At 30.7% G+C, this 25,547-nt stretch overlaps 3 protein-coding genes across 4 annotated transcripts; 2 read left to right on the top strand and 1 right to left on the bottom strand.

Moving 5' to 3' along the window:
- Positions 1-97: 97 nt before the first annotated feature.
- Positions 98-6,274, top strand: LOC130818230 (mitochondrial ATP-independent inner membrane protease subunit 1a). Of its 2 annotated transcripts, XM_057684321.1 has the most exons (4): positions 98-331; positions 414-626; positions 2,968-3,078; positions 5,395-6,274. In XM_057684321.1, exons 1-4 carry the CDS (start codon positions 104-106, stop codon positions 5,443-5,445), a joined length of 603 nt encoding a protein of 200 aa, XP_057540304.1. In that variant the 5' UTR covers positions 98-103; the 3' UTR covers positions 5,446-6,274. The 2 variants fall into 2 exon arrangements, with proteins under 2 accessions (XP_057540304.1, XP_057540305.1); XM_057684322.1 differs by lacking the exon at positions 5,395-6,274 and having other exon boundaries at positions 1,405-3,078.
- Positions 6,275-12,677: 6,403 nt separating this feature from the next.
- Positions 12,678-16,454, top strand: LOC130818228 (cytochrome P450 72A397-like). The gene is made up of 5 exons (XM_057684318.1): positions 12,678-13,165; positions 13,635-13,852; positions 14,623-14,861; positions 14,935-15,325; positions 15,411-16,454. The coding sequence occupies exons 1-5, from the start codon at positions 12,802-12,804 to the stop codon at positions 15,849-15,851; spliced, it is 1,653 nt and encodes a 550-aa protein (XP_057540301.1). The 5' UTR covers positions 12,678-12,801; the 3' UTR covers positions 15,852-16,454.
- Positions 16,455-16,807: 353 nt separating this feature from the next.
- On the bottom strand, positions 16,808-22,987 carry LOC130818229 (cytochrome P450 CYP72A219-like). Its single transcript, XM_057684319.1, has 5 exons — positions 22,554-22,987; positions 21,382-21,599; positions 19,254-19,498; positions 18,171-18,564; positions 16,808-17,555 (listed from the first exon to the last, which is right to left on the bottom strand). The coding sequence occupies exons 1-5, from the start codon at positions 22,834-22,836 to the stop codon at positions 17,118-17,120; spliced, it is 1,578 nt and encodes a 525-aa protein (XP_057540302.1). The 5' UTR covers positions 22,837-22,987; the 3' UTR covers positions 16,808-17,117.
- Positions 22,988-25,547: the final 2,560 nt, after the last annotated feature.

Here is a 25,547-nt window from a genome sequence, read left to right as displayed (position 1 = left end):
AGCAACTTTTTAAATTGATTTTTGACTTGCAATATACTTTTCTTTAATAAACGAAGAAAGAACCAATAACAAACAACTTTTTTACCGGAATACTTTCATAATAATGAACTTATTGACCAATACTTCAAGTTGGTCAAACCCGCCAACAACCAAAACTATTTCGTTAAACCCACTTTGGTTAAAAAATCAAAGAGTAGCAGAGAGGATGTGGGCGTCGAAGCTGGTGCAGCTGAAGAGCATAGCCAAGGAAACAGTTGAGCGCACCATTATCATTGCTAGATTTCTATGTCTTCTCCATGTCACCGACACCTACCTCTTCTCTCCCAACCTCGTAATTTTCCCTCTTAATACGAAGATTTGATTCTCATTCTGAAAATTTCTTTGAATTTTGTTTTTTAAATTTTGGTTTACAGGTACATGGTCCAAGCATGCTACCTACCTTGAATATGAGAGGAGATGTTTTAATGGTCGATAGGTTTTCACATCGATTCGGGAAAGTGGAGCTTGGAGATGTTGTTCTTGTTACATCCCCTAATAACCCTAAAAAGGTTTTGACTAAACGGGTTTTGGGTTTGGAAGGCGATGCTGTTTCTTTCAATGTTCATGATGGGTTGAAGACTTTGGTGGTAAGTTGTCTTATCTAATTATTTTGCTGTAATTTCTGTTTGTGTTCTTGGGATTTTTGGTTGTGTAAATCGATCGCTTAATAAACATTATAAATGGAACAATCGTAAATAACCAATGTACCAAATTGAGAGAGACAAGGAGAATGAAGCTGTTTAATTTGCCAATTTCTAGGTCATGATTCTATTCTGTTTCAAGCAATGTAACATAATTTGCTAGGTCATTCGCATTTTGAATTTGCAATTCGCTCAAAATTGCCCAACAATAGGCCAAAATCGACAATAGTTTTACGATTTGCAATTCGCGAAGAGATTATCATGTGACCCTGGTTTCAAGAAAAAAAGTTGAATAATGCTACGTAGCAAGAGTACAATCTAGTTATTTTTTGCAACAGTGATGTGAAGACAATTGAAGTTTTCAGTGTTGTGCTGTCCTAGAACTAGAAGCATCAATGTATAACCTGGGCGAAGCCTAGAAAATAGAAGTTAAGGTGGCCGGAAAATATATGAAAGGGAAAATTACTGTAGACAAAATTACACGTTCTGTCTGTGATATACCGAACATAATTGAGTTTTGGACTTATTTACATTGGCAACTATAGCAAAACAAAACATAAGAAATTGTTTGTTGCTAGGAAAACTTGATATTTTGTTTATGGTTGTCTTCAAGAGTTTGGAAGTTGATTGGTGATAAGCCGCAAGCTGTAAGGAATAGGTAAAATTCAAGTGAAGCTAATGCTCACATACAATAGGTGGTTGACATAGATATTTTTTGTTGTAGGATTATAGGGTTGAAGGAAGAAGCACTCAAAAAAGAAAAGTCTTTTTGGGGCTGCCAACTGCCATATGCTAAGCTTGACTTGGATGATTAGATATGTTTGGGTAGTTACTAGAATATACTGCTGCTGAGCTTGTGCTATAAACTTATAACGTCTATAGAAATCGATGTTAGGAAGATGTTTGAACTTAAAATTGTCGAATTTGTATGCTGTACATGGAAAGTGAAGAAAGAGGCTGTATATTATTGCAAAGTGTACAATATGTGTTTGAATAATGAGTAATAATGAATGTTGACAGTACTTCATTCACGGTGTCAATTTTTGTAGTTCTAATTTTAATAATTTTGTTTTCAAAATGTACATGTGTTGTGTCCTTGTCTGAGTGTTCTTGTGTCAAATAATTTCAAGGATCGCCAAGCCCGACACTTAAGACACGTGTTGGACACTAATCTCGCATTTGTGTCAAGGTGACATTGCTCCATCTAAGCAACAAACAAAATATCATCATTACCTTTAAGATATATTCTCACCAGAATTCAGTTATGATCAACCATGATTTGGCACATCCTTACTGGCGGTTATTTTCTTTCTGGTATATGTAACTATAGCAGGAGGTTTACTTGGTACACTTGCAATTTGCCAAGCCAAGAGTAACTATTACTGTGTTACTTCAAAATGGTTTTACGCGACTTTTGCTGGGATGTGATCAAGGATAAGTTGGACATATTTGGCGAGTTCTATGTTATGGGACTTACCTTGTTCTACTTAGGATCGCTCTATCACTAGCGAAGTTAGCGTTCTATCAGTTTCTAGGGCATACAAAATTGTCATAGTTATTGTCCATGGAAGAGATTTGGTCTTGTGATCTTTTTTGTGTCCAACTTTGCTTTTGTGGCGGAAGGAAGATTCTTAATGAAGCCCTTGTAGCTAATGAACTTATGGGTGAAACTCGTCGGAAATTTTAGAGGGCTTTTAAAAGCTTGTGTGATATGGTTTGAGTGGACAGTGAGGTGTTGTATCAGACGTTTGACAATTGCATATTTTCAGCAATGTTGATAGTGTTTGGGCGGAGAGTGTCACCTTATTGTTTCTTAATAGTGTTTGGGTGGAGACTCACCTTTTTGTTTCACTTTAGTGATGGATGTACAAGAGAGGAACAATTTAGTATTCATCTGTCCCATTGAAATTGTAGCATTATGTAAATCTATGTGAGGGCTTTTAAGAAAAAATGTTGCGATTCTAGTGGGACGGGGGAGTAGTTGTGATTGAGGGTCATAAAAGTGGAAACCGAGGAAATTAATTTTCCATTTGCAGTACGTTGATGTCAATATGCTATTACTAGCTGCGAGCTGGATGTTAAAATATATAAGAACATCATCTCTATGTTACAGATCCTATAAGTGGCAGTGCCTTCTTGTTAACTATCATTAGTCTTAGCTACTGTATTTTGGTCTTTTGGACCTTTATTTCAGTGTCATGCAACTATTTTCCTCCTTGGAAAAGAAACTTTGTTCCTTTTATCTGAGAATCATTCACATTTTTATTGATCTTTATAAATTGATTAGGTGCCAAAAGGGCATGTTTGGATACAGGGAGACAACGTGTATGTATCAAATGATTCACGCCATTTTGGACCAGTTCCTTATGGGCTTATCCAAGGCAAGGCATTTTGTCGGGTATGTTTATTTGTAGCTCTGATTTGGTTTCATATTGCCTACAAATCTATAGAAAACTTGAATGCTTGATTATGCTTGATGATGTGGTATTCAGTTTGTCTTCAAATTCACATGCTAACACAATGTTGGCTGCTTTAAAAATTTTATGTTTTCTAAAACTAAAGAACTATATTTCTTAGGCCCCATAGATTGAAGGCCAGTTGGAGCTTTATAAACATGGTCTGTGAGTCTTATTTGTAGTGTTTTTATGATGGTGAACCTAATTGTTTGACACAATGGCTGTCTTGGGCTGGATATTCACGCGACACTTTTCCCCATCCCCCTACTTAAATGTCTCCTTTGAAGGCATTACATGGAAGAAATCCGTCATGCTTTGTGTTGGTCAAGGAGAAAGTGCTGTTGGTAATTTGAGGCTTTGTTACATGAGCATAATGCTCCTTCGGATGATCTGCAAAATTAATATGCTGTGTGCTCAACATTGAACGGTGATGGTAGCCGACCTAAGTGTAGATCAGTGAACTTTGAAGATGGAGAGGAAGGTATCCTTGATTATATAGTGCAACAATGCGGTGCTTTTTTTGCCTGTTTTCCTGATGTCTACCATGAGGGTTGGGTGCTTAGTTTGTGTGGAAATTTTAATTAAGAACTCTGCTAAACCTCCAATCATCTCGACTTTTATAAGTCGCGGTGACTGGGACAAGATGGGTAGTACCAAATTATTCCATTAGATTTTAATGCGATGTCTATAGTTTAGTTATGTAGGGGTCTGGGGGAGATAAATAAAATGGGAACCGAACGAGAGAAAGCATTGTGAAAAGTGTGACCTCATAGATATTTTTGGGAATGTCTTACTACTCGGAAGCGGAGTATTCTGTAAGCTTGATCCTCGAGCAACTACCGTACAACAGTGTCTCTTCTACAGTTCTATGTTCTTGTATCCTTCTCAGTTCTATATTCTACTTCCCAAGGAAATCTTTCCCTTCATAAAAATTTCTCTTGCATTAATGATCTGTCTTCTTGGGATGAATAAAATTAGGGATTTTTGTGTATCATTACTCTTGCTTACATATGATGGAGCTATTTGGCATGTAAGATTAATCAAACTGAATTTTCATGTGGGTAGTCTTGAATCATTGTGCTACAATCGGTTCCTTTTCTTCTTGCACTCCAGGTTCTGAAAACATTTGTACCTGTCCTTTTTAAGCTTTTATTCGAAGGGCATACTACAAGTTTAACATGGTTTCTCTTACTTTTTTTTTTACATTATGTTTGGATTGAGGGATTTAGAAGGAAAGTAAAGGGAGGGAATTGGAGGGATGAGTTTCCCTTTGTTTGGATAGCAATTTTAAAGGGGGAGGGATTTGGGAGGAAGGGATTTGGAGGGGTTTAATCTTTTATTTTTGTTAATAGTCAAATCTTTTCAATGTTAGGAGAGATTTGGAAGGAAAAGGGTATATTGACTATCTAACTAATGAAATGACTTTTACCATTTTGTTTTCTAATTTGGATTAAATTATGTCATTCCCTTTTATTATTTCTAACTACAAAAATTTCATCTTCCCTATTTCCTTTCTTTTCCTTCAGATTCCCTCCTAAACAAACAAAGAAATTATCTCCTAGTGTTAGTAAAAAATGGGAAATGAACTACATTCTTTATGTTAATCATGTTCTTTAGCGTCCCGTTGATTGAATGTTAGGTATATGAGTTGGGCAATCCTGTGATACCTTCACAGTGATATTTGGCCCTTTTGATGGTTAGCTCATAGTGTAACGAACATGATAGTTTGCGCTTGGATCACTTCATAGCTAATCCCCTCGCCTCCAGCTAAAATAACTGTAAAATAAACAGGGGCATGGGAGAAAATTAAAGATTAGTGCTTTAAATCTTGCACCAGGTTTGAAGGATGTGAAAGATTGTTACTTGTCAAGATATGGAAACTCAGATTGAGAAGATATCTTGTACTGATTATACAGAACTTCATTGCAATATAATAAACCCAAGTGTTTGGAACGACGACACTCATATATTCTTCTCAATTCGTTAGACATTTCCCTCTTCCTGCACTCCTGTATACTTATACACTGATGTCTGTGGATTCTTTGCACCCTGTAACTTACCGTCACCTTCACAAACAAGCCTCCTTATTTACTTCAACTCCCTCAAAGTGTCGACTAGAATCTTAAAGGGTATTGATATACACAACCCTTCGGGTATATAAGTTGAAAATTTTTACATATTGCACCCTTCCCCATATGCCTTTTCATAACAAAGATCCATTAACTTGTCCTTTTTTTTGTAAATTTCATTCTCCACAGATATGGCCGCTTGCGGAGTTTGGATCATTGGGGGACTGGGGCCGAGATTAATGGTGCCGTGAAGGTCTCAAAATATGTATGTGAGACTTCGATCATCTTCTCTATACCTTTGACCATTTATGCACGTCTCTTTTGCATTTGCGAAGCGATGTTAGTCATTGATGAGATGCTAGCTACTTTATTTTTCTTGTGGTTTTTAATGCGCGAAAATTTTTAGTCCTAAATCCTAATCGAGTTCATCTCTACAAAACTTCTGTCGTGTGTAAGAATTTCAGTTTGGTTTAGATTGGGAGACATTAGGAATGTTGATCGGAAGATGTTATCTACCCACCCACTAATCGTTTCATAATTCCGCAATTTTTGGGTTCAAGTTGATCGGAACATCTTATGAAGAACATGTATGGCGCCGGAAACCATATACTATCTCTGGCCGGAATTAATTGCTACAATTGAATAGTAACTATTATTTATTTTCTTCATTTGGATAGCACAAGAGTAAGGGAGGAAAGGAAAAATGATGGGAAGAAAATTAAAAAAAAGCTGTCATATTTGTACTAAATAAATTCTTGCAATATTAGAAATATATGGATGAAAATTATTTTAATTTTTTCTTCGCTTTTTTTTTTCAGATTTTTATTATTATTGTCTAACTCCCGACAAACTATTAAAGTTCGTGTTGGGGTTATATATAAATGAGTTGTCTTGTCAAACGCTGACCTATTTATTTTAGGGTTTTCGAACATAATACTAATGTTTTCACTTTTACTCTTTAATCTTTATTAATTAGTATTCTAATTGAATTGGGTCACTTGCTTTTTGATTATAGGTTGATTCCACATGAAATTAAATTATTGATATAACCTATTTATGAACCGTCGAAAATAAATCTATCTATTTATATATTTTTTTAAATTAACTCAAATATCAAATATATTTGCCTTTAATGTGACTTACAACCTGCTATTGAAGTTATTCCACTCCAACCCCACCCTCAGCCCTATTACCAAATAAACCTCTCTTTTCACACTCTTTCGACCACCTAAACCTTTTACATGTCCTTCACCACAAACACCCCATCCCTTGCTTTCCTTTGGTTTTGGGTTATGCAGGGCTAGTGGTAGGGGTGGAGTTAAAGAGGTTGGTTGGAACTTGGAAGTGTAACGGACTCAAATTTCTTAATCTTAATCTTTCGATTAATTATTCAGGATTTTCAATACAAATTTCTAATCCCTTTGGTTATCCATTTTAAGCCATCTTTAATTCTTAATCCTTTTTCGATTTTGTAATTTCTTTCAAATATTAAACTTTAAAATATTATTTTGTTTAAAATCTTTTTATAAGCGCTAAAATATTATTTTATTATTTTATAGTACGAAAAGTAAAATTTTATTATTATGTTCACGGTTTTGTAAACACATTACGTTTTAACTTTCTTCCTAAAACTAGCATTACTACTTATTATTTTAATCTTATAACTTTGATTTAATTATTTTAAACATAAAAATGAGTTGTATTTTTATTATTAACTTTAAATGTAGTTTAAGCAAAATTTTCTAAGTAAACTACATATTTACATGATCAAATTTACCCATTATTTTAAAGTATATTCACTTGTAGATACTAGAACAAAAATTTGATGAACCAAAATCCTTTCTGTAGTAACCCATGATGTTCATCACTTACACAAGCTATTACCATTTCCTTATACAAGCTAACCTTCTTCTACACTCTAACTCTTATACATTCACTTACACACTCTAAATCACTTACACAAGTACCTTTTTCTATACTTTTAACACTCTTTTTCATACAATCTAATGAACTAAAGTTGCCCGAATTCATTATAAATACCCCCTTAGTCATGAGATCACTTACACCACCATCGTCAAATATTTCTAATATTCTTTCTTATATTTTCACTTCATTAAAATCTTACTACCTTAATACCTTTATTATTAGTTGAAGAAATTCAAGAAGATGGAGCTTGGAACACTCTTTATTTAGCTTAAATCATCATCATTTTAGAGCATTATTATTAGGTTATTACTTTGGGTATTTAATGTTCATTATTTTTGGAGTTCGAATTTAATTATTTTGGGAGCTTAGAAGATCATCATTATTTTGAGAGTTTGAATTAATTATTTTTGGAGCATTATTATCTATCTTGGAGGGTCTTATTTCTTATTATTTTCCTAATTAGTACTTAGTACTAATCCATGGTGTTAGTATGGTATAACTTCTTACCCTACTCTTTTTGTGGAATTTTACATTATATTTACTTTATAATATGCAAAGTATGATATACGCTGATATGTTTTAGTAGGAAGTTAGTTTAATGAAATTATGATCAAGATTATATTAAGTATGTATATTCTAAATGTATTTTTAGTATGTTAAATTAATAATCTTTGAAAAAGTTTAGGAAGTTGGGTGCAAAATTATATTCTAGTGATATTAAGTATTATTCATATTATAAACTAGTGCTAGTATGTTTATGAGTTATGTGTTACATTAGGAATGTTATTATATTTAAGAATTTTTAAGCTAGAACTTTATTAATATGTTTATGTTAGCCTTCAAATTGGTTTATAAGGTAGTAAGTTATTTTATGAACTTATTTTTTATTAAGTATTTTTTTTTTGAGATTTAAGTTTATCCTTAAAGTTATAGTAAATTTCTAAGTTATTGCGTAAAATTTTTATTTTTTTTAATGGTTATGTTAATTATTTAAATCTAGGGTTTGGTAGGATAAATTAAATTAAGTCGTTCTTTTTACGTGAAAAGGGCCCAAAACACTCAAAGACCATTCGACCACTATCATATAAAAAAAAAGAAGAGAGTTTGATTTACTATTTTAAATTATTACAACTATTTTTGTGATAATAATAAAATAACAATTTAAAAAAATATTTTTGAAAATTTTTTATAAGTTATTAAATATTGAAGTGTTTTTCTTGAATATATGAGATTTCATAATAAAAGTAACTTTTAATCACTATTTAGTACAAAATATTTTATTTGCTAACTATTTGACCAAAATTTACGTAAAATGATGTAAAAGTATTTTTAGTATACTTGCCGCTCAAACTATGTGTGAAATATTGATTTTGTGAGATTACAAGATTTACTTGTTTTATAATTAGAAATATTGACTTTTGTGAAAATTATAAGTTTGACTTGTTTTAAAACTAGAAATATTGATTTTTGTAAAATTATAAGTTTTATTTGTTTTATAACTAGAATGTTGATTTTTGCAAACCTAATAAGTTAACTTATTTTTGTAAATTTGAAATATTGATTTTTGGTGAACTTGTAGAATTTTGAAAACTTTTCAAAATGATGCAATTTTAACTTGAATTTTAATTAGAATATTTGATTTTTTTTTGAAGAAAGTAAAGTTTTATTTATTGTAAAGTTAAAAAATGTTGATTTTAGGAACTTATTTAAAGAGAAATAGATTTTAATAGCTATTTGTGGAATATATTAATTTGGAGACTATTAATAGAATATTAAGTTATTAGTGTGAATTTAGTGAACTATTAAAAATAAAGTTATAAATAAAATTTAATGGGTAAATATTTAATAATGAACACATAAAGACACAACGGTTAATTTTACGTTATGATTAAGAATTTTATTAAATAAAAGAGGTTATCACCTAAGTTGATCAAAGTCAAAGTCAAAGTCAAATTGTAGTAATAAAAATGTGATGCACTTGTGTGAATGAATATTGATTGAATGACCCTGATAGTAAGGTAATGTCGAACTATGGAGCGGCATGTAAAATTCCAACGTCCGTGTTGGCCGGCACGTAAAATGTAGTGTAAGTCAGAGGGTTACCTACCTATCCTGTAGAGCTCGAGCATAAATTGTATTGGAGGGGTGACGACTCCCACCACAGTTAGGGTTTAGGACTACGGTACTCACCTAACCAAACCCTTATATGTATCATGTTTCCTATTGATGTACTTGTTGATCAGTGATAAACTTGATTAGTGTTGATGCTATGATGCATGGTACGGTTATGAGTATTAACCAAATGAAGTTACTTAAGTGTTAAGATTACCGAATTGTATAAGTGGCAGTAACGTACTTCTGTCAGGATTGAGAATGGTATCTTAATGACTTAAAAGTATGGAACAGAAAAAGAATATGGTAAAAGTATACGGTGGTGCCAATTAATTATAAGTTCGTATTTAAATTATTATTTTATAAATGTAGCGTATAATTTCCGTATTTTGAGCTAGATAGGAAGTTATGCTCGGCGTTAAGTGCTGGCCGATTCAATCGGCTGTCATCCGTATCATGGATGACAGCATTGTGCAGAATTTAGTTCAGGTTTCGATCCAGGCCGCTGCAATTACTATTTATTGAGAACTTAGCTGCTTTTTGTATCTTTATTGATGACTTGATGATGATGTATTTTTTTCATTTTGAGCAAACAATATTTTTTATCACATGTAATATTTACTTTTGTTTTAAATAGTTTCAGTTTTAATGATTTAAAGTTTTTAACATTTTGAGACTTCCGCAATATTTTTACATTAAACATTATTATTTAAATGTTAATTATGTATCGAGATTGCTGCTCCTGTTATAGAAGTCGGGCTTGGTGGTTGTGGATGGGAAATAGACGATTGTCGGAAGGGTAGTGGGTAGTGATTGGAAGGGCTGTTAGGGCAATGGGTGGTGGGAGTATTTGGTGGGTTTGTGTGTAGTGGTGCATGTGGGTGGGTAACTCAATAGGGTTAAATTTTCAATTTTAACTCACCCATTAAATAAAGCAAGTCGATTTAATAGGTTGGATAAATTTTTATTAGGTTTATTACTTATTAAATATGCATAAATTTTGTGAAGGGAAAAAAGTAGGAATTTAACAAACAGTATATAATTATAAACTTTATCAAGTTATTTAATTACAAAATATATCAAAATATTATTACTAGACAAGTAAACCAACCATTAGTCTCTTTAACTCCATGAATATGCTTACATTTTTATTTTATTTTTATTGAAGTAATGTTTACATTTTTATTTGAATCTACTTATTTTACTTTATAATATTTTCAATACTTACTTTAATTTTTATCCGTATGTTATCTCTTATTTTTCCAATTTAATTCTACCCATACAACTTTAATCATCATCATCATTATCATACCCAGTGTAACACGCCTATAGATTACTATGAGTAGGGTCTGAAAAGATAAAAAAGGCGGCAACTTATACCCATAAAAAAAAAATACGATTAAAAATCCCTTAACTCTAAAAAGATACTTTAATGATTGCACTATATTTTCTTAATGTAATTGGTACGTTGTGGCAATATCATGGGACTGGGGGCATTGGCGGAACATTTTCCCTAATTAGATATGTGAACTATAATGACAATATTACTTATAAAGTTAGTATTTTTATAATTAATCAGTATAGAAACTCGTATAATGCATTAGTTTATTAGTATGGAATATATTAAAATATATAACATTAAAGAATAATGCAAGTATGCATTATTATTATTATTATTAATTTTATTGAATATAAGATTTTTTTTTAAGCAAAAACTAACCACTAATTTTTTAAAAATTATTTTTGGAATACACCAACTTTTCATTCAATTAAACACATCAAACTCTAGGTTAGGTATATAGAATTGCTGTAATAAATTAAATAAATAAAAAGTTTACCTAATTTAGAACTAAAAATTTTACAAAAATCAAATTTTAAATTAGGTAAATATTGTCAAATAATTAAGTATTATCAAATAAAATAATTTTATTTTTCAAAATTCTCTAAAAATAAAATTTAATATTTTTTAATATTTTTATTAGTATATATGATGATATGTAACATATTTAACCTTTATCCTCTTATTGTTGTATCCAATTATAAAATCTAATCTTTCCATTATACTTGTGCAAGTGAAACCCTTATACTAAATTGGGCAACAGGTGTCTTTAAATGAACCTTAAATGGCTTAATCTATTGACTATTATAAGTTGGAATTAACATGTCAGAAAATGAGCTTTTGCCAGTTGTGAAAAGTCGGTGTAGTAACGTAACCCATGACATACTTAAATAAGTACTTCCTTAAATGTACTATTTGCTTTTTGAGTATTAATTTTTAATTTTATTTTAAGTTATAAATTAAAACATAGTTAAAAAAAATTTTATTTGATTCATCTCAACATAAAATGTATTAATATCTATTTTTTATAATTTTAAATTATGTATAATTAGAAATATTAAAAATTGAATTAATATATTGATAAACGTGCAAAAAATAAATAAGACATTTTAAATTAAAACAAAAAGAGTATAATTTATGTATAGGTTTTACTACTTCGTCCTTTTAGAATAATAGCAAAGAAAAAATTAACAATTTTTAAAACAAGAGAATATTTAATAATAAACAAAGATAGGAAATTAATTATATACATAAAAATAAAATAAAAAAATGAAAATAATGCAAAATTGGAGTCCAAAAGCCAAGACAATGTTTCATGCAATAATAAATCAAAAGGACAATGTGGACAATACTTTACGCGATTATATTTCACTCAAATTATTACATGAGTATATATCATCATGGGTGACTTCACGTGGACCATATTATTACCCATTAAAAAATAAAGACACTCTACACAAAAATTAAGAAGAAAAAAAAAATAGAATCATTTAATTATGTAGATGTACAAAAGTAAAATGTCAAATTAAATAAAAAGTGAGGGAACAACTAAAAAATAGAGGTTGTAATAATTCATTGGTATCTTTACATTGCTATCAGCAGCTCATAAATGACTTTAACTGATTTTTAACTTTTGATTTTTTAATTGGTTAAACAACTAAAAAATAATATGACTTTTAGCTTTTTAATTACTTCTCTCTAATAAATAACAAATAACCAATATGTATTCTTTTACCATAAATCTTCATTTCTAATTTATCAAACCAAACAACTCAAGTCAACATCTATTCACCAAATGGACCAACAAGATGCATTTAGACAAAATTTAAGTATTAATATTTCTATTTAAAAACAACAGTTATTCTTAAGATGACCTCAAAATAAGAAGCCGTATTATTCTTATTTTCTCTTTTATTTGTATTAATTGAACTATATATATATAGTGCGTCTCTCAAAAAAAATCGTATCTCATAACAATTTGTGTAAAAATAAAGATCAATTTTTTCAAATAATATCTTAAATATATTTAATTCTTACTAAACTCATTTTTTTTCTATCAAATTTCGTGAAATAATTATAAAATAAAAAATGCGACGATTTAATAGTGAGAGAATAAGTAATGATCTACCACCTTCCACGCATCAGTTTGCCAATGGTCCACTTGATTTGCTAGATATTGTAGTTAAGTATGAAAGTGCACAATTCTTGCCCTCTCTCTTATGCTCTCCTCACCCGGTCACCCCTCCATAGTTATTACTCGAGACAGTTCAATACCCAAAGCGTTCTTACCTAGAAAGAGAATGGGAGGTTTTGACTACTTACTAAAGATTGCAATCGGAATTGGTTTGATATTGATTCTAAGATGGGTTTGGAAAATGGTAAATTGGGTATGGTTTCAACCCAGAAAGCTAGAAAATCAACTCAAAAAACAGGGTTTAAAGGGAAATTCTTATAGATTCATGTATGGTGATCTTAAGGAAACTTTTAGAATGCGTAATGAAGCTCGGAAAAACCCCATTCCTTTTACTCATCATTTCTTTTCTCGTGTCTTCCCTTTTCTCCATCAATGTCTCAACAAATACGGTTTGTCTATTCTTTTTCCATTACTCTTAATTTGATTTATTGGGTATTTGATAATTGGCTTTAACATTAGCTTGTTGGTTAATTTTTTGGCTTTTGGCTTGTTGATTGGTTAAATAGTCAATAAAAGTATTTGGAAAATGGCTAGCTAAAAAGCTGACTTTTATCCCAAAATAAAAAACTACTTCAATTAGCTTTTTATTTTGCTTTTTGCTTGTGGACCTATTTTTTCTCTAATAATAATCAACAACAAATGCTTAAATTTACCAAACATCTCAATAAATGGCTGACTTTTTTGACTAGCTTAAAAGCTAAAAAAAAAAAAACAAATATTTTTAGCTGATCAAATAAGCCAATTAAAAAAATTCAACAATCAATAACCGATTGACAAACTGCCCTTTATATTGAATAATAATGAAAAATTGGAAATAATTATAAAAATATGTAATTTTAATTATTAATAATAATGCAGGTGAAGGTTTTTATACATGGCTGGGGCCAGTGCCGGTTATACACATTACAGATCCGGAGTTAACCAGGGAGGTATTTACGAAGATGAATGAATTTCGAAAGCCAAAATTGAACCCACTTATTGGATTGCTTGCCCCTGGACTTGTTAGCCATGAAGGTGAAAAATGGATGAAACACAGGAAGCTCATCAATCCGGCTTTTCATATGGAAAAGCTCAAGGTAGTATTATACTCTGTTTTTATCGATAAGTTCAGATCCCACAATGTTATACAATCTACCATGCCTCTTCACACGAGATTTTTTAAGTGTGAATGCACTTACCCTCTGTGTATCTAGCGCTAAATAATTCACTTAATGAGGGGTGGATGGCAGGTTGAGATTTGAACATGTTACCTCTTGTCACATTGGCTCTGATACCATATTAATTAATCAATTTAACAAAAAGTTTAAATTGATGGTTGAGCCCTTATTGTCCTGGGATATGTTATAATCCCTTCACTTCATTCATTTTGTATCAATTGTCATTTTGATCCATCCCACTCATATTGCATCATTTCTATTTTTGGATAATGACTTATCATTTTCTTTTAATCTCATCAATATATTTTAACTCTATTTTAATTTATTACATTATTCAAGCTCTCTTCATTTATTACCGGTATTCAATTTTTTCTTAAATAAAATTCTTTCTATTTAAGCCAAAATGAGTGAGAAGGAACACGACTCTTATAAAACAATGTTACTTGGACTTGGGCGCCCAAGTCCAAAATAAATGGACCTTGAAGTGTTCAATTTGACTATTTTGTGAAAATTTGCAAGATTTCAAACCAAATTGAAGTGTTCAAGAGTGCTACACATGATTGAATCATTGTCATGTTTGAGCTTAAGTGTTAAGAGTCCACGCAAGAGCCCAAATTTAATTTTGTCTAGCCAATTTCTTAGTTTTGAGTTTTGACGATGATCTCATTGGAATCCACATTTTGTTATAGCTTATGCTCCCGGCATTTGGCACCAGTGTTAAGGAAATGATGAACAAATGGGAGAAAATTGTATTGGATTCCTCTGAGGTTGATGTGTGGCCATATCTTACAAGCCTATCTGCAGATGCTATCTCTCGTGCTGCTTTTGGAAGTAGCTTCGAAGAAGGTCGAAGAATATTTGAACTTCTCAAGGAACAAACCGAACTAACTCTACGCCTTTTCCAATCCGTTTATATTCCTGGATGGAGGTACTATTATTGCTCTTTGAATGTTTACATTGTAAATCAAATGATTATGTATTAATATCCGTACACATATTAGGTATGTGCCAACACCGACTAACAAGAGGATGAAAGAAATGAACTCGGAAATACAAAAATTATTGAAGGGAATAATTGATAAGCGAAAGAAGGCGATGGAGGCAGGCGAGCCTGCTAAGGACGATTTGTTGGGGATACTTATGGACTCCTCGATGAAGGAATTGCAAAGATTTGGGAGTCCTAAGCAACAACTCGGTATGAGTTACCAAGATATGATCGACGAGTGTAAATTGTTCTACTTTGCTGGGCAAGAGACCACTTCTGTGTTGCTTGTATGGACTATGATTTTGTTAAGCAAATACCAAGATTGGCAGACACGAGCACGAGAAGAAATCCTAGCAACATTCGGAGATAATCAACCTAACTTTGACGGGTTGCAACATTTAAAGATTGTAAGTAATGTCGTCGTTATATTTATTATGGAATCGAGTAATTCAAATGAGTCAAATTGGTTGTTGATCAGCTTGTTGCGTGCAGGTGACGATGATACTACACGAGGTGCTAAGATTGTACCCTCCAGTAGTTTCCGTCAATCGTAAGGTATACGACCACGAAATGAAACTCGGAAACTTGTCTGTTCCGCCTGGTGTATTGGTTGGATTGTCGATACTTAATACGCACCATGATCCTAAAATTTGGGGTGATGATGCCACAGAGTTCAAACCAGAGAGATTCTCGGGGGGCATTGCAAAGGCAACAAAGGGCAATATCTCGTTCTTTCCCTTCGGTTGGGGTCCCAGGATATGCATTGGGCAAAATTTTGCTATTGTTGAAGCCAAAATGGCTTTGTCGATGATTTTGCAGCGCTTTTCATTTAAATTGTCACCGTCCTATACACATGCTCCGACCACAATTGTAACTCTTAAGCCCCAACATGGAGCTCATATCATTTTAACTCGGCTTCAAGGATCCGAATGAGAGTGATGTATCGACATAAGCATAAACATAGGTTTCTAATACGAATTATTAGCACTATATACTTAATATGTTTTGGCAGCTATATCTTACCATGTACTACTCTATTTGGTATAATTTGGCTATAATTGTAAATTTATGTTTTGTTTAGCTATTAAGACAAAATATGTAATGTGTGGTAGATAATGTATGAAAAATTTTAGGGTCTTTTTTTAAAAGATAGTCATTTCAACGAGACAAACTATTTTTTTTTCGATTGTGCCCATCCGAGCATAATCAACAACAAATAGTCCTAATTTCCTGGTTTGACTGCTCGTTTGAGCACAATGACTCAAAGTTAATCCAATAATTTGACAACACTTTTAGTACTTTATCCGTCCCTCTAAAAAAATATTATACAATTCAAAAAACTTTCACATATTTAAATCATATCATATGATGCTTTCTCATACGGAGGACAGAGATAGTAATGCATGCTCTCTCTCCATATACAACATTAGTATAATATATCTTGGACTACATATGCTATATACTTATCAATACTTAATATGACATCATTAAGTTGTAGTCCTAAAATCTTTTGTTCTTGAATTACTTTAAGACTAAAGCTAAATATTAGTAAGTCATCCATATAAAGAAAAATAACGAGTCCATGATCGAATAGTTCCCATAAATGCATTTTTTAGCATTGCCGTGGGAGAAGTTCTATGTTTACAAACTATGTATTCACTCTATCTCATGATTTTGCTATAATTTTCATTTTGATTTACCTAATAATATTTTTAATATTTTTATTTTTAACATAATTCACATTCTTTATTTAATTTGCTTCCATATAATTTAGCTGTTTAAAGTCATGCTCACACTCTTGCCAAGTGCCAAGTTTCAAGTTTTTATCAAAGTAGAAGCCAATTCATTCACGATTAGCAAGTGAGTAACAATATCACAACCACAAAATATTTCCAAAGAAAATTACATATTTTAACATTAAAACAAGACATCATCATCATCATCTTATCCAGTGTATCCCGCTCATAAAATTATGAGCAGGATTTAGGGAGAAAGGACGGCGACAACTCATACCCATAAAGGAGAGCGCGGCCAATAAGTCCCTCAACTCGTAAGAGAGAATTTATTAGATGTAGGTCAGAGAATCTCAATCCATACAGGCATGGTAAGAGAGAATTTATCCAACTTGTACATATGTAGTGAAAATCAAACTTATGTTACAAAGATAAAAGCGAAATGCAAAAGCCCTCAACCACCAAACTATGATCCCATGATTCGTGGACGAATTATGATTGGAGCACCAAATTGGGGTCTAAGACTTCCAATAGCAGAAGGGGCATGAAGATAAGACGGTGAAAGCTCAAATACAAACCTTTGTAAAATGCAAACCAACGTCAATTTGGCCTCGATCATAGCAAAGTTAGATCCAATACATATTCGAGGTCCCCAACCAAATGCAAAGAATGACATGTTTCCTTTACTAGCCTTTGATATTCCTTCACTAAATCTATATGGATTAAATTCTTTTGCATCATTACCCCATATCTTTTCATCATGGTGCATAAGTAGAACTGGAATATTCACCACAACACCTGCTGGAAGTATCATATTTCCTATTTTTGTGTCTTGGGTTACTTGACGATTTGTTTCTATTACTGGTGGATATAATCTTAGCACCTCTTGTAGTATCATATTTACCTGCAATTCAAATTTATAACAAATTTTCATTAAACATCTAGTTTAATTATCTGTCAGTACTTCTATCTTGTTTAATTTATAAAAACAAATAGACTTGCCCGAGTTTTTCTGAGCACCCGAATAGGGATAGAAGTAGTTAAAGGCACCAACTCCGAGTTCTAGACTTTTGATAGTCTATTTTCTTTTCCTCATGTTGATATACAATTTTCTTTTAAATTTTTTTTACCTTACTTTTACTCATGTTTCTACGTAGGTATTTATTGATATTTATATTTTGTTCTTATGGTATAACTCTTAGATTGCTTATGTTGAAATCCACAGTTCTATCCGATACATACTCAGTGATTATCATCGCTTTCTTTGTAAAGTTCTAAATATTTGGAGTCTAATTAATTAACCATATTTCAATGCCCTCTCTTACAAGAGGATATGAGTATAGTTTGTATGTTATTTACCTCAGACCCTTGCTTTATAAGTGGAATTTATCGAGTATAATGGTACGGTATGATATGGTATAGTACTCTGAGCTAGTCAAACAAGTAAACAACTTCAACAAACATCCAAATTTATACTATAAACAAAAAGTTAGGACTTAAAAAGAATAATAAAACTTACTATTTTAAGATGATTCAAATCATGAAATTGAGGTATTTTATCTCCAAATGCATTGAAAATCTCTTCTCTTGCTAGTTGTTGCCATGTTTGATGCTTTGCCAACATAATTAATGTCCATACCAATAAAGAAGCAGTTGTATCTTGTCCTGCTAAGTAAAATAATTTACATTCATCAAGAATTTCTTCAATATTTAAATGAATGTCTTTCTTTTTATTTCCATGCCCATTGTCTTCTTGCTCATAACTTGACTCCAACAGTGTATTAAGCAAATCATCCTTTGTCTTTTCTTGAGTTTTTATTGCCTTCTTTCTTTTGTCAATAATATCTTTTAGTAGATTCTTGATTTCTCTGTCAATTTTTGTTATCCTTCTATTTCTCTTGGTTGGCAAAAATCTATTCCACAAAACAAATCAATTATTATATAAGATATCCTCGGGACTCAACTATCTGCTTAATTAAGCTTTTGGTTGAGTCGATTCTTTATATTGTATTAGAAGTAAGCGTGACAAGAGGTCATGAGTTTGTATCTCAACTCCTCCTCATTAAAAGTGAAATATTCAGCGTAAAGTATGAGGAGAGCCTGTGATGTATCCACAATTCTAACCCAAAGGACTCTCGTGAGAGAGAGCTTGTTAGAGTATATAACATATCCTACAACTTCAATCATCAACGAATACTAGCCCCATTGTTCCTAAAAGTTATTTTCATTTGTCATTTTTGATTGTTTCATTTGTCATTCCTTTAAAAAATACTTTTATTTATATCACAAATTTTAGACATTATTAACTTTATTCATCTTTATTTTAATATTTTATTAATACTTATGGCCGGTCTCCATATATTTTCCACTAGCTTCAATCTAACATAGTAGCATAATTGTAAAGGTTAAGATCCAACATGTTTACGACTCCTATTAACTTTGTTTTAAAATTTTTATAATAATTGCGACTTTAATATTTTTTTCCACTAATTTTATTTTGATATTTTATAATACTTATGATCTTTATTTTTTCTCTATTAAATTTATTATTTAATAAAATAATATATTCACCGTCTAAAAGATTTTAGTCGAAAAGAATTACCTCCAACCAGGGATATAAACAGAATTAAAAACAGGAATCACAATCTTAATTTGTTCGGTTATAAGATCAAAAATTGTCTTCCCTTCTTCATAACTGCTTCCAAAAGCAGATCTAGAAATCATATCCGCAGATAATTTTTGTAAAGATGACCAAACTTCAATTTCACATGAACCTGTTTTTGATGCCAATTCTTCCCACTCTTTGATCATCTCTTTTGAACTTTCCCATATTGCTGGAACCATAAACTGCCAATAATAATGACAAATCAATAATGTTAACACAAATTACGGTAATCACTTACAATTTAAAAGCAATCAATTAGAAAAAATAATTAATTATATATACTCTCTCTTTTATTCACTTTATCCTGTTTGGTTTAGACACATTTGTCAAAACACTTATTGAAACCTTTGTATCTCTAATTATGCATATTGCATAACTAAAAATTATAAAAAGTTGATATTAATAATATTTGCGTTATGACGAATTAAAAAAAATGTAACTTGAGTATGTTTTAACTTATAAATTAACAATAAAACATAAATTAAAAGTTAATTATGAATAGTGTCAAAAAAACTAAATGCGACAAAGTGACTGAGTGGAGGCAACATATAAGCTTGTCTCATAGTGAGACAGTCTCATACACAACATCCAGTAATGTTAATAGTTACCTGCTAGATTAGTCTAAAACTCGAAAGGATAAATAGTAATTTGGCAATTTGCTATTGTATTTGTAGAATGGTAATTAAGAAACAAGATAAAATGATAAAAAGATATGTAAATAAATGAGAGAAATATGTAGATTAAGTAAAAAGATAGTTTAAATATATGAATAATATTAAGAAAAGAGTTAAATTAAATTAAAAAGTAAAAATATAGTAAAATCCATAAAACACACTAAAAATTTAAACTTGACGAAAAAATAAAGGTAAAATAGATATTAATAATTCAATTTTTCACCCATTCGCTTTGAATAATTCCACTTTTGGATTATTTTTAATAATTCAACCTTTACCCATAGTTTGCTAACGACATAATATTTTATTTTATAATAATTCAACCTATGTTCTTAGTAAGCTATCAGCAGCATACTCCCTCCGTTCTTTTTTGATCTTCCACATTATTATAACAGGTAGTTTTAAAAGTTCTTCCACTTTAGAATACTTTCTATTTTTAGAAAGTTTTTATCCCACTTTTACCCCTTAAAACCCCCATTTTCTTTTAATGTATCCCTTTTCTTTTATTTATAATTATTTTCTCTCTCATACCTTCAATACTATCATTACTTCACACTACTATTTAATTATAATAATACCCACTACAACCTCATACTTCCAATATAATAATTACTTCACACTACTATTTAATTAAAATAATACCCACTACAACCCAAAGATTCTATCTTCTTTAATATGTGTGAAAAACCCAAAATGGAAGATCAAAAAAGAACGGAGGGAGTACTTTATTAGTATGCTGACAGCAAACTAAGGCAAAGTTTAAGTTATTAAAAAATACTCCCTTCGATTTCTAATATTCTTCTTATTTGGAATATTCCACTTTAAGGAGAGAAAATTTTAATTAATGTTTTTGACACATATATTTAATATATTCATATGAGATCTCGTTATATTCGTTTTAATGCATACTTTTTATTATGTATTTTTTTATAATTTTTTATTATGTAAATTTAGAGATACTTCCTCCGTTCTAATTTACTTATAATATTTACTTTTTCATGCAGTTCAATATACTAATTCAATTTTTAATCTCTCTAAGTATGTATAATACAAAATTATAAAAATTTGATATTAATAATATTTGCAGTGAGCTGAATTAAACAAGATCTCACTTGACTATGTTTTAACTTATAGATCAAAAACTAACTGCAAATTAAGAGTGGTGAATGAATAGTAACATTTTTCCTAATGTTGCAACTAATACGGAACGGAGAAAGTATTAAGGTTTAAAATCATTAAAAATTGTAAAAAAGTAAATGGTAAGAAGAAAAAGAAACGGAGGGAGTAATCTAAAAGTGAGATTATTTATATTATAGCAGATGGGTAAAATGTTAGATTATTGATATCAATTCTTCCAAAAATAAATTTTTAGAAAAAAAAAAAGATAAAACCTTGAGTTTATCGAAGTGGAAAGCAGGGGTGAGGAGTTTCCTTCGCTGGGTCCATGCATTCCCCTCCAAGATAATCAAGCCGGATACAAGCTTCATTCCGATAGGGTTTGACTTAGGCTTTTGAAATTGGTTAATCTTCATAAAAACTTCCCTTACCAAATCTGGTTCTGCTATGCTTACCGATGGAAGCGGCCCATTCCATACCATGCATTTTTTTCCTGCAGTACGCGGGAGGTTCTAAGCATGTTCAACACGTTCAACCGCATAGGATCCAAAAAGTGGGGTCTTAATATTAAATTACGTAATATATGTTAAGTGTTTAAAGATATAAAATTGTTGGTAAATATGAAATTGCACAGCGACTTTAAAAAATTTATCAATTTTTACCCCGTCCCTGACAACACCTCATCAGTTTAGTTGAGTTGACACACAAACTTTATTAAGTGACACATAACTTTGTTAAAATTTTTATGGGATTATTAGGATGAATAAAAGGGATCAATCTCATTTTTTTCATTTCTCTTTCCTTTCCTATTTATTGTAAAATACAGCAAAAAAAAATAGAAAATAAAATTTCCAATGTTTTGATATAATTTTTATTTTTTATCAATATAAATAATAAAAATAATTAAAGATATTGAAATTATAGGTGAAAAATGTCACTTTTATTATTTTGTTTGCCAAATCATTAAATGCCATGTGGCACTCCCATAAAACACTCTTGCTATTGTTTTGTTCAAGAAAATAACCAAAGTTTTTCAACATATCCTCCAATGAATTTGATTTGTTCACTGTTAGGAGAGGAAAAAAAAATATCATATGGTGGGAACATAGAAAAATCCTCACTAAGAATAGTCAAAGATATTTTAGTATTCTCTCTGTCCTAATAGATTTGAAGCCAAAAGAAATTGAGAGGTTTTATAAAATTAGTAATAAATGAAGAGATATAATGAATTATATGGATAAATCAAAAGAGAGTTAAAATGTAAGGATGAGACTAAAAGAAAATGATTGACCATCGTCTAAAAACAAAAATGAGGCAAAATGAGTGGAACAGACCAAAATGACAATTGATGCAAAATGAGTGGGACAGAGAGAATACATATCATTGATGTAATACAACGAAAACTTTTTACAATCTATGTAGCAAATTCAAAGAGACTTTTACTTACCGAAATTAGATATAGTGTGATGAAAAAATGCAAGAGTATGTGGAAGAAAATCATTGGATAGATTAGGCATAGGCTTAGAAGTAGCTTCCATGGTCATCTTAGCTCTATCTTTGGTGTCTCCATGCAACAACCTATAAGAATTGCCATCAAATCCTTGATTTCTAAGCAATCTTTCAAACTTTTTTGGGTTTAACCATACCCAATTTACAATTTTCCATGACACACTAAATAATACTACACAAAGCAATGATATTCCAATTGATAATATGTTATTCTCTTCCATTTTTTTGGTTCCTTGTGCAAAGCTTCCTAGCTTTGTTAATTCCTACTTGTTTATATGCTTCAAGAAGAATAATTTAAAGAGTAGAAATGAAGGGATGGGATGGAGGGTATGTGGGTGGGAAGTGAAGCAAATGAAGTGAATTATGAGAGGATTTATAGTCAAGGTGGAAATTTGATTTTGGGGTCAAAACAGATGATAAATTAGTAAAAAATTATAATTAATGAGAGACGTACTAGTCTTTTTTGTCTTTTTTTGGCGGAATATAATATGGACTGTCTTCCATCTTTATTCCCTCAAACCTTCATCTGTGCGGGATACTAGATTGATAATTATGACTATGACTATGATATTAATATCAAATAGGTATATAAAAATTAAATCAACTATACACGAACGCATGATAGTCTTGAAAGATAAAAATTATGTTATATTAATCATAAATTCTTAATCAAGATTGTCTCACTTTTAGTTATTTAATAATTTACACGTTATTTTGATGTTAAAATAGAAAATTTAGATATTAGAACACTCACTTTAGCATAAGATGAACTTAATACATTTGATATAAAAATTCAGTATAAAAATTTATAACGTTGTTAGTCACTTTCTACTACATAGGTCTTGCAAAAACTAGCCCAACCTGCTAACCTAATTGTAACCTAATCTGAAATGCTAACCTAATTGTAACCTAATCTGAAATAAGTGAACTTTTGTTAAGATTTTTGACCAAATTGTAGTTGAATGGGCCAATCCGACCTAATTTGTTTATTGAATAAGTTAGGTAAAGGTTAAAATTTTAAACCCAAAATAAATTAGTAATACCAATTTAAATATATGAGTTATTTTCGAGTCAAATCAATTAAAATAATATGAACTTAATTTATTTAATTTTATCCTATTTTTCATTCATAAATATGAAATAAAAAACTCATAAATTAAAATTTTAAATTAGGGCCTAAAGAATAAGAGTCGATATTAAAGACTCTGAAAACAAAAACTCTAAACGAGTTAAGTGTGTCAAAATCAGGTTAACTTGAACTGTTATAGAACAGGCTATGATTGTTATTTTTTGACCCAATAAACTAAATGGGTAGGTTTAGGTTAAAGGATTTCTAACCTATTTATATATGACCAAACATGGACTCAATCTGACCCGATCTGTAAATAGGCCTACGACGTGTTATACAGTATCTTAGCACAATAGTATTGAAGGCATGGATCTCCGAATCTACATCGAATATATTTGTTGACAAAAAAAAATTTTAGTGTTCGACTAGATCGTAAACAACCTAAAAAGCTTAAATTTTAATTTTTTTTAATAAAAATTTGTATTTATTAGACTACTTAATTTATATATAAGTGTTTGCGATAAAATTGCATGAATAATTTGTGATTGGTCTTTGGTGGAGGTAGATATCAAAAATAGCCGGGACCGGGGATTGAAGGAAATTACTTACCGAGAGGATAAGTGACCCAAAATACACACTGACTGACACTTAGACTTCGAGAATACGGAATTGTTTATTCGAGTCATCGAGTTGATTTCGAGTTAAGTGTTTTGAATCGATTTAAAAATTGGATATTGTGTCTATATTTCTTTTTATATAATTGTAAACTATTTTTAAAATGGGGTCACATCGAATTCAGTTACAAGGTCAAGTAAATTTCAACTTATCGAAATATTTTAAACACCTCTACTCAGAGAACGGTATGTCATCGCTTGCATCATCAATCATTGAAGGTAGATGGCCTCCTTCCCAAGAAAACCATTGAGCAAGGAAAACACATGTTATATGTCTCTCCTCCACTCGTTGGGCCTTAATTATGGAAAATATATATGCTACATTACAGCTATTAAAACTTTGATTTTTGGCTTAGAAGTTCAATTTTATTATTTTCGGTTTTACACTTTGATTAATCCTTTGTTTAGAACCAATTTTACTAAAAATTTAAGTTAATGATTGAGATCTTGATATATGTTATACTTTCTCCGTTTCACAATACTCGCTATATTTAAATAGTATTACTGTTCATTTCTAATTTTGTTTCGATAGCTCTGACTATGAAATCTTCTTTCATTGTTCTTAAAACCTAATTTTTTAATGTTTAAAAATTTAAAAATTTTTATTTAGTCAAAATAAAGATATTTAACATCAAAATATAGAAAGAATTACGTGCAAAAAGAAATATAGTAAGTATTGGGTATACTACTCTATCATGTCACTTCTACCAGAATCTATTTGAGTTAAAAGTGTAGCTATATCACAAGTCCCTTTCATTTAATTGACACTAATAATTCACTCAAAAGGGGTGATATACGAGATTTAAATCAGTGATTTGACTTCTAATATCATGTTAAGAAATCAACTCAACCAAAAGGTTCAGCTAATAATTAACGGTTGTTGTTTACTATATGTATTTTAATGTTTTTTTTTAACATTTAACTTGGTTGTAAGTAATTTTAATGATCTTGTCTTAGGAAGTAAAAATGAATATTTTACCAAATTGAAAAATAGCAAGAGATCCTTTTTAGCTAGACTTGGTTACAATCACCATGCCATATTCTCAATAATATTTATCTCTTCCTATCATTAATTCGACCGACAACTTCAATCAAAACATTTCTAACCAACCAATTAGTACAAGTTTTAATGTTAATTACAAATTAAAAATACTCGTATGCATGGAATTTAGTCTAAAGGCATATATAA

This window comes from Amaranthus tricolor, chromosome 7 (assembly GCF_026212465.1).
Source record: "Amaranthus tricolor cultivar Red isolate AtriRed21 chromosome 7, ASM2621246v1, whole genome shotgun sequence".
Lineage (NCBI taxonomy): Eukaryota > Viridiplantae > Streptophyta > Magnoliopsida > Caryophyllales > Amaranthaceae > Amaranthus > Amaranthus tricolor.
The sequence above is the reverse complement of the archived record's forward strand: the minus strand, read 5'-3'. Positions and strand labels throughout refer to the sequence as shown.

Bases quoted from the DNA above. Each gene is read 5' to 3' on its own strand.
- LOC130818230 (XM_057684321.1), top strand. From the start codon at position 104: ATGAACTTATTGACCAATACTTCAAGTTGGTCAAACCCGCCAACAACC. The intron at 332-413 runs GTAATTTTCCCT...TTTGGTTTACAG, and splicing joins ACCTCTTCTCTCCCAACCTC to GTACATGGTCCAAGCATGCT. The intron at 3,079-5,394 runs GTATGTTTATTT...CATTCTCCACAG, and splicing joins AAGGCAAGGCATTTTGTCGG to ATATGGCCGCTTGCGGAGTT.
- LOC130818228 (XM_057684318.1), top strand. From the start codon at position 12,802: ATGCTCTCCTCACCCGGTCACCCCTCCATAGTTATTACTCGAGACAGT. The intron at 13,166-13,634 runs GTTTGTCTATTC...ATAATAATGCAG, and splicing joins TCAATGTCTCAACAAATACG to GTGAAGGTTTTTATACATGG. The intron at 14,862-14,934 runs GTACTATTATTG...TACACATATTAG, and splicing joins GTTTATATTCCTGGATGGAG to GTATGTGCCAACACCGACTA.
- LOC130818229 (XM_057684319.1), bottom strand. From the start codon at position 22,836: ATGGAAGAGAATAACATATTATCAATTGGAATATCATTGCTTTGTGTA. The intron at 19,499-21,381 runs GTTTTATCTTTT...TATTATTGGCAG, and splicing joins TCCACTTCGATAAACTCAAG to TTTATGGTTCCAGCAATATG. The intron at 17,556-18,170 runs GTAAGTTTTATT...TTTGAATTGCAG, and splicing joins ATTTGAATCATCTTAAAATA to GTAAATATGATACTACAAGA.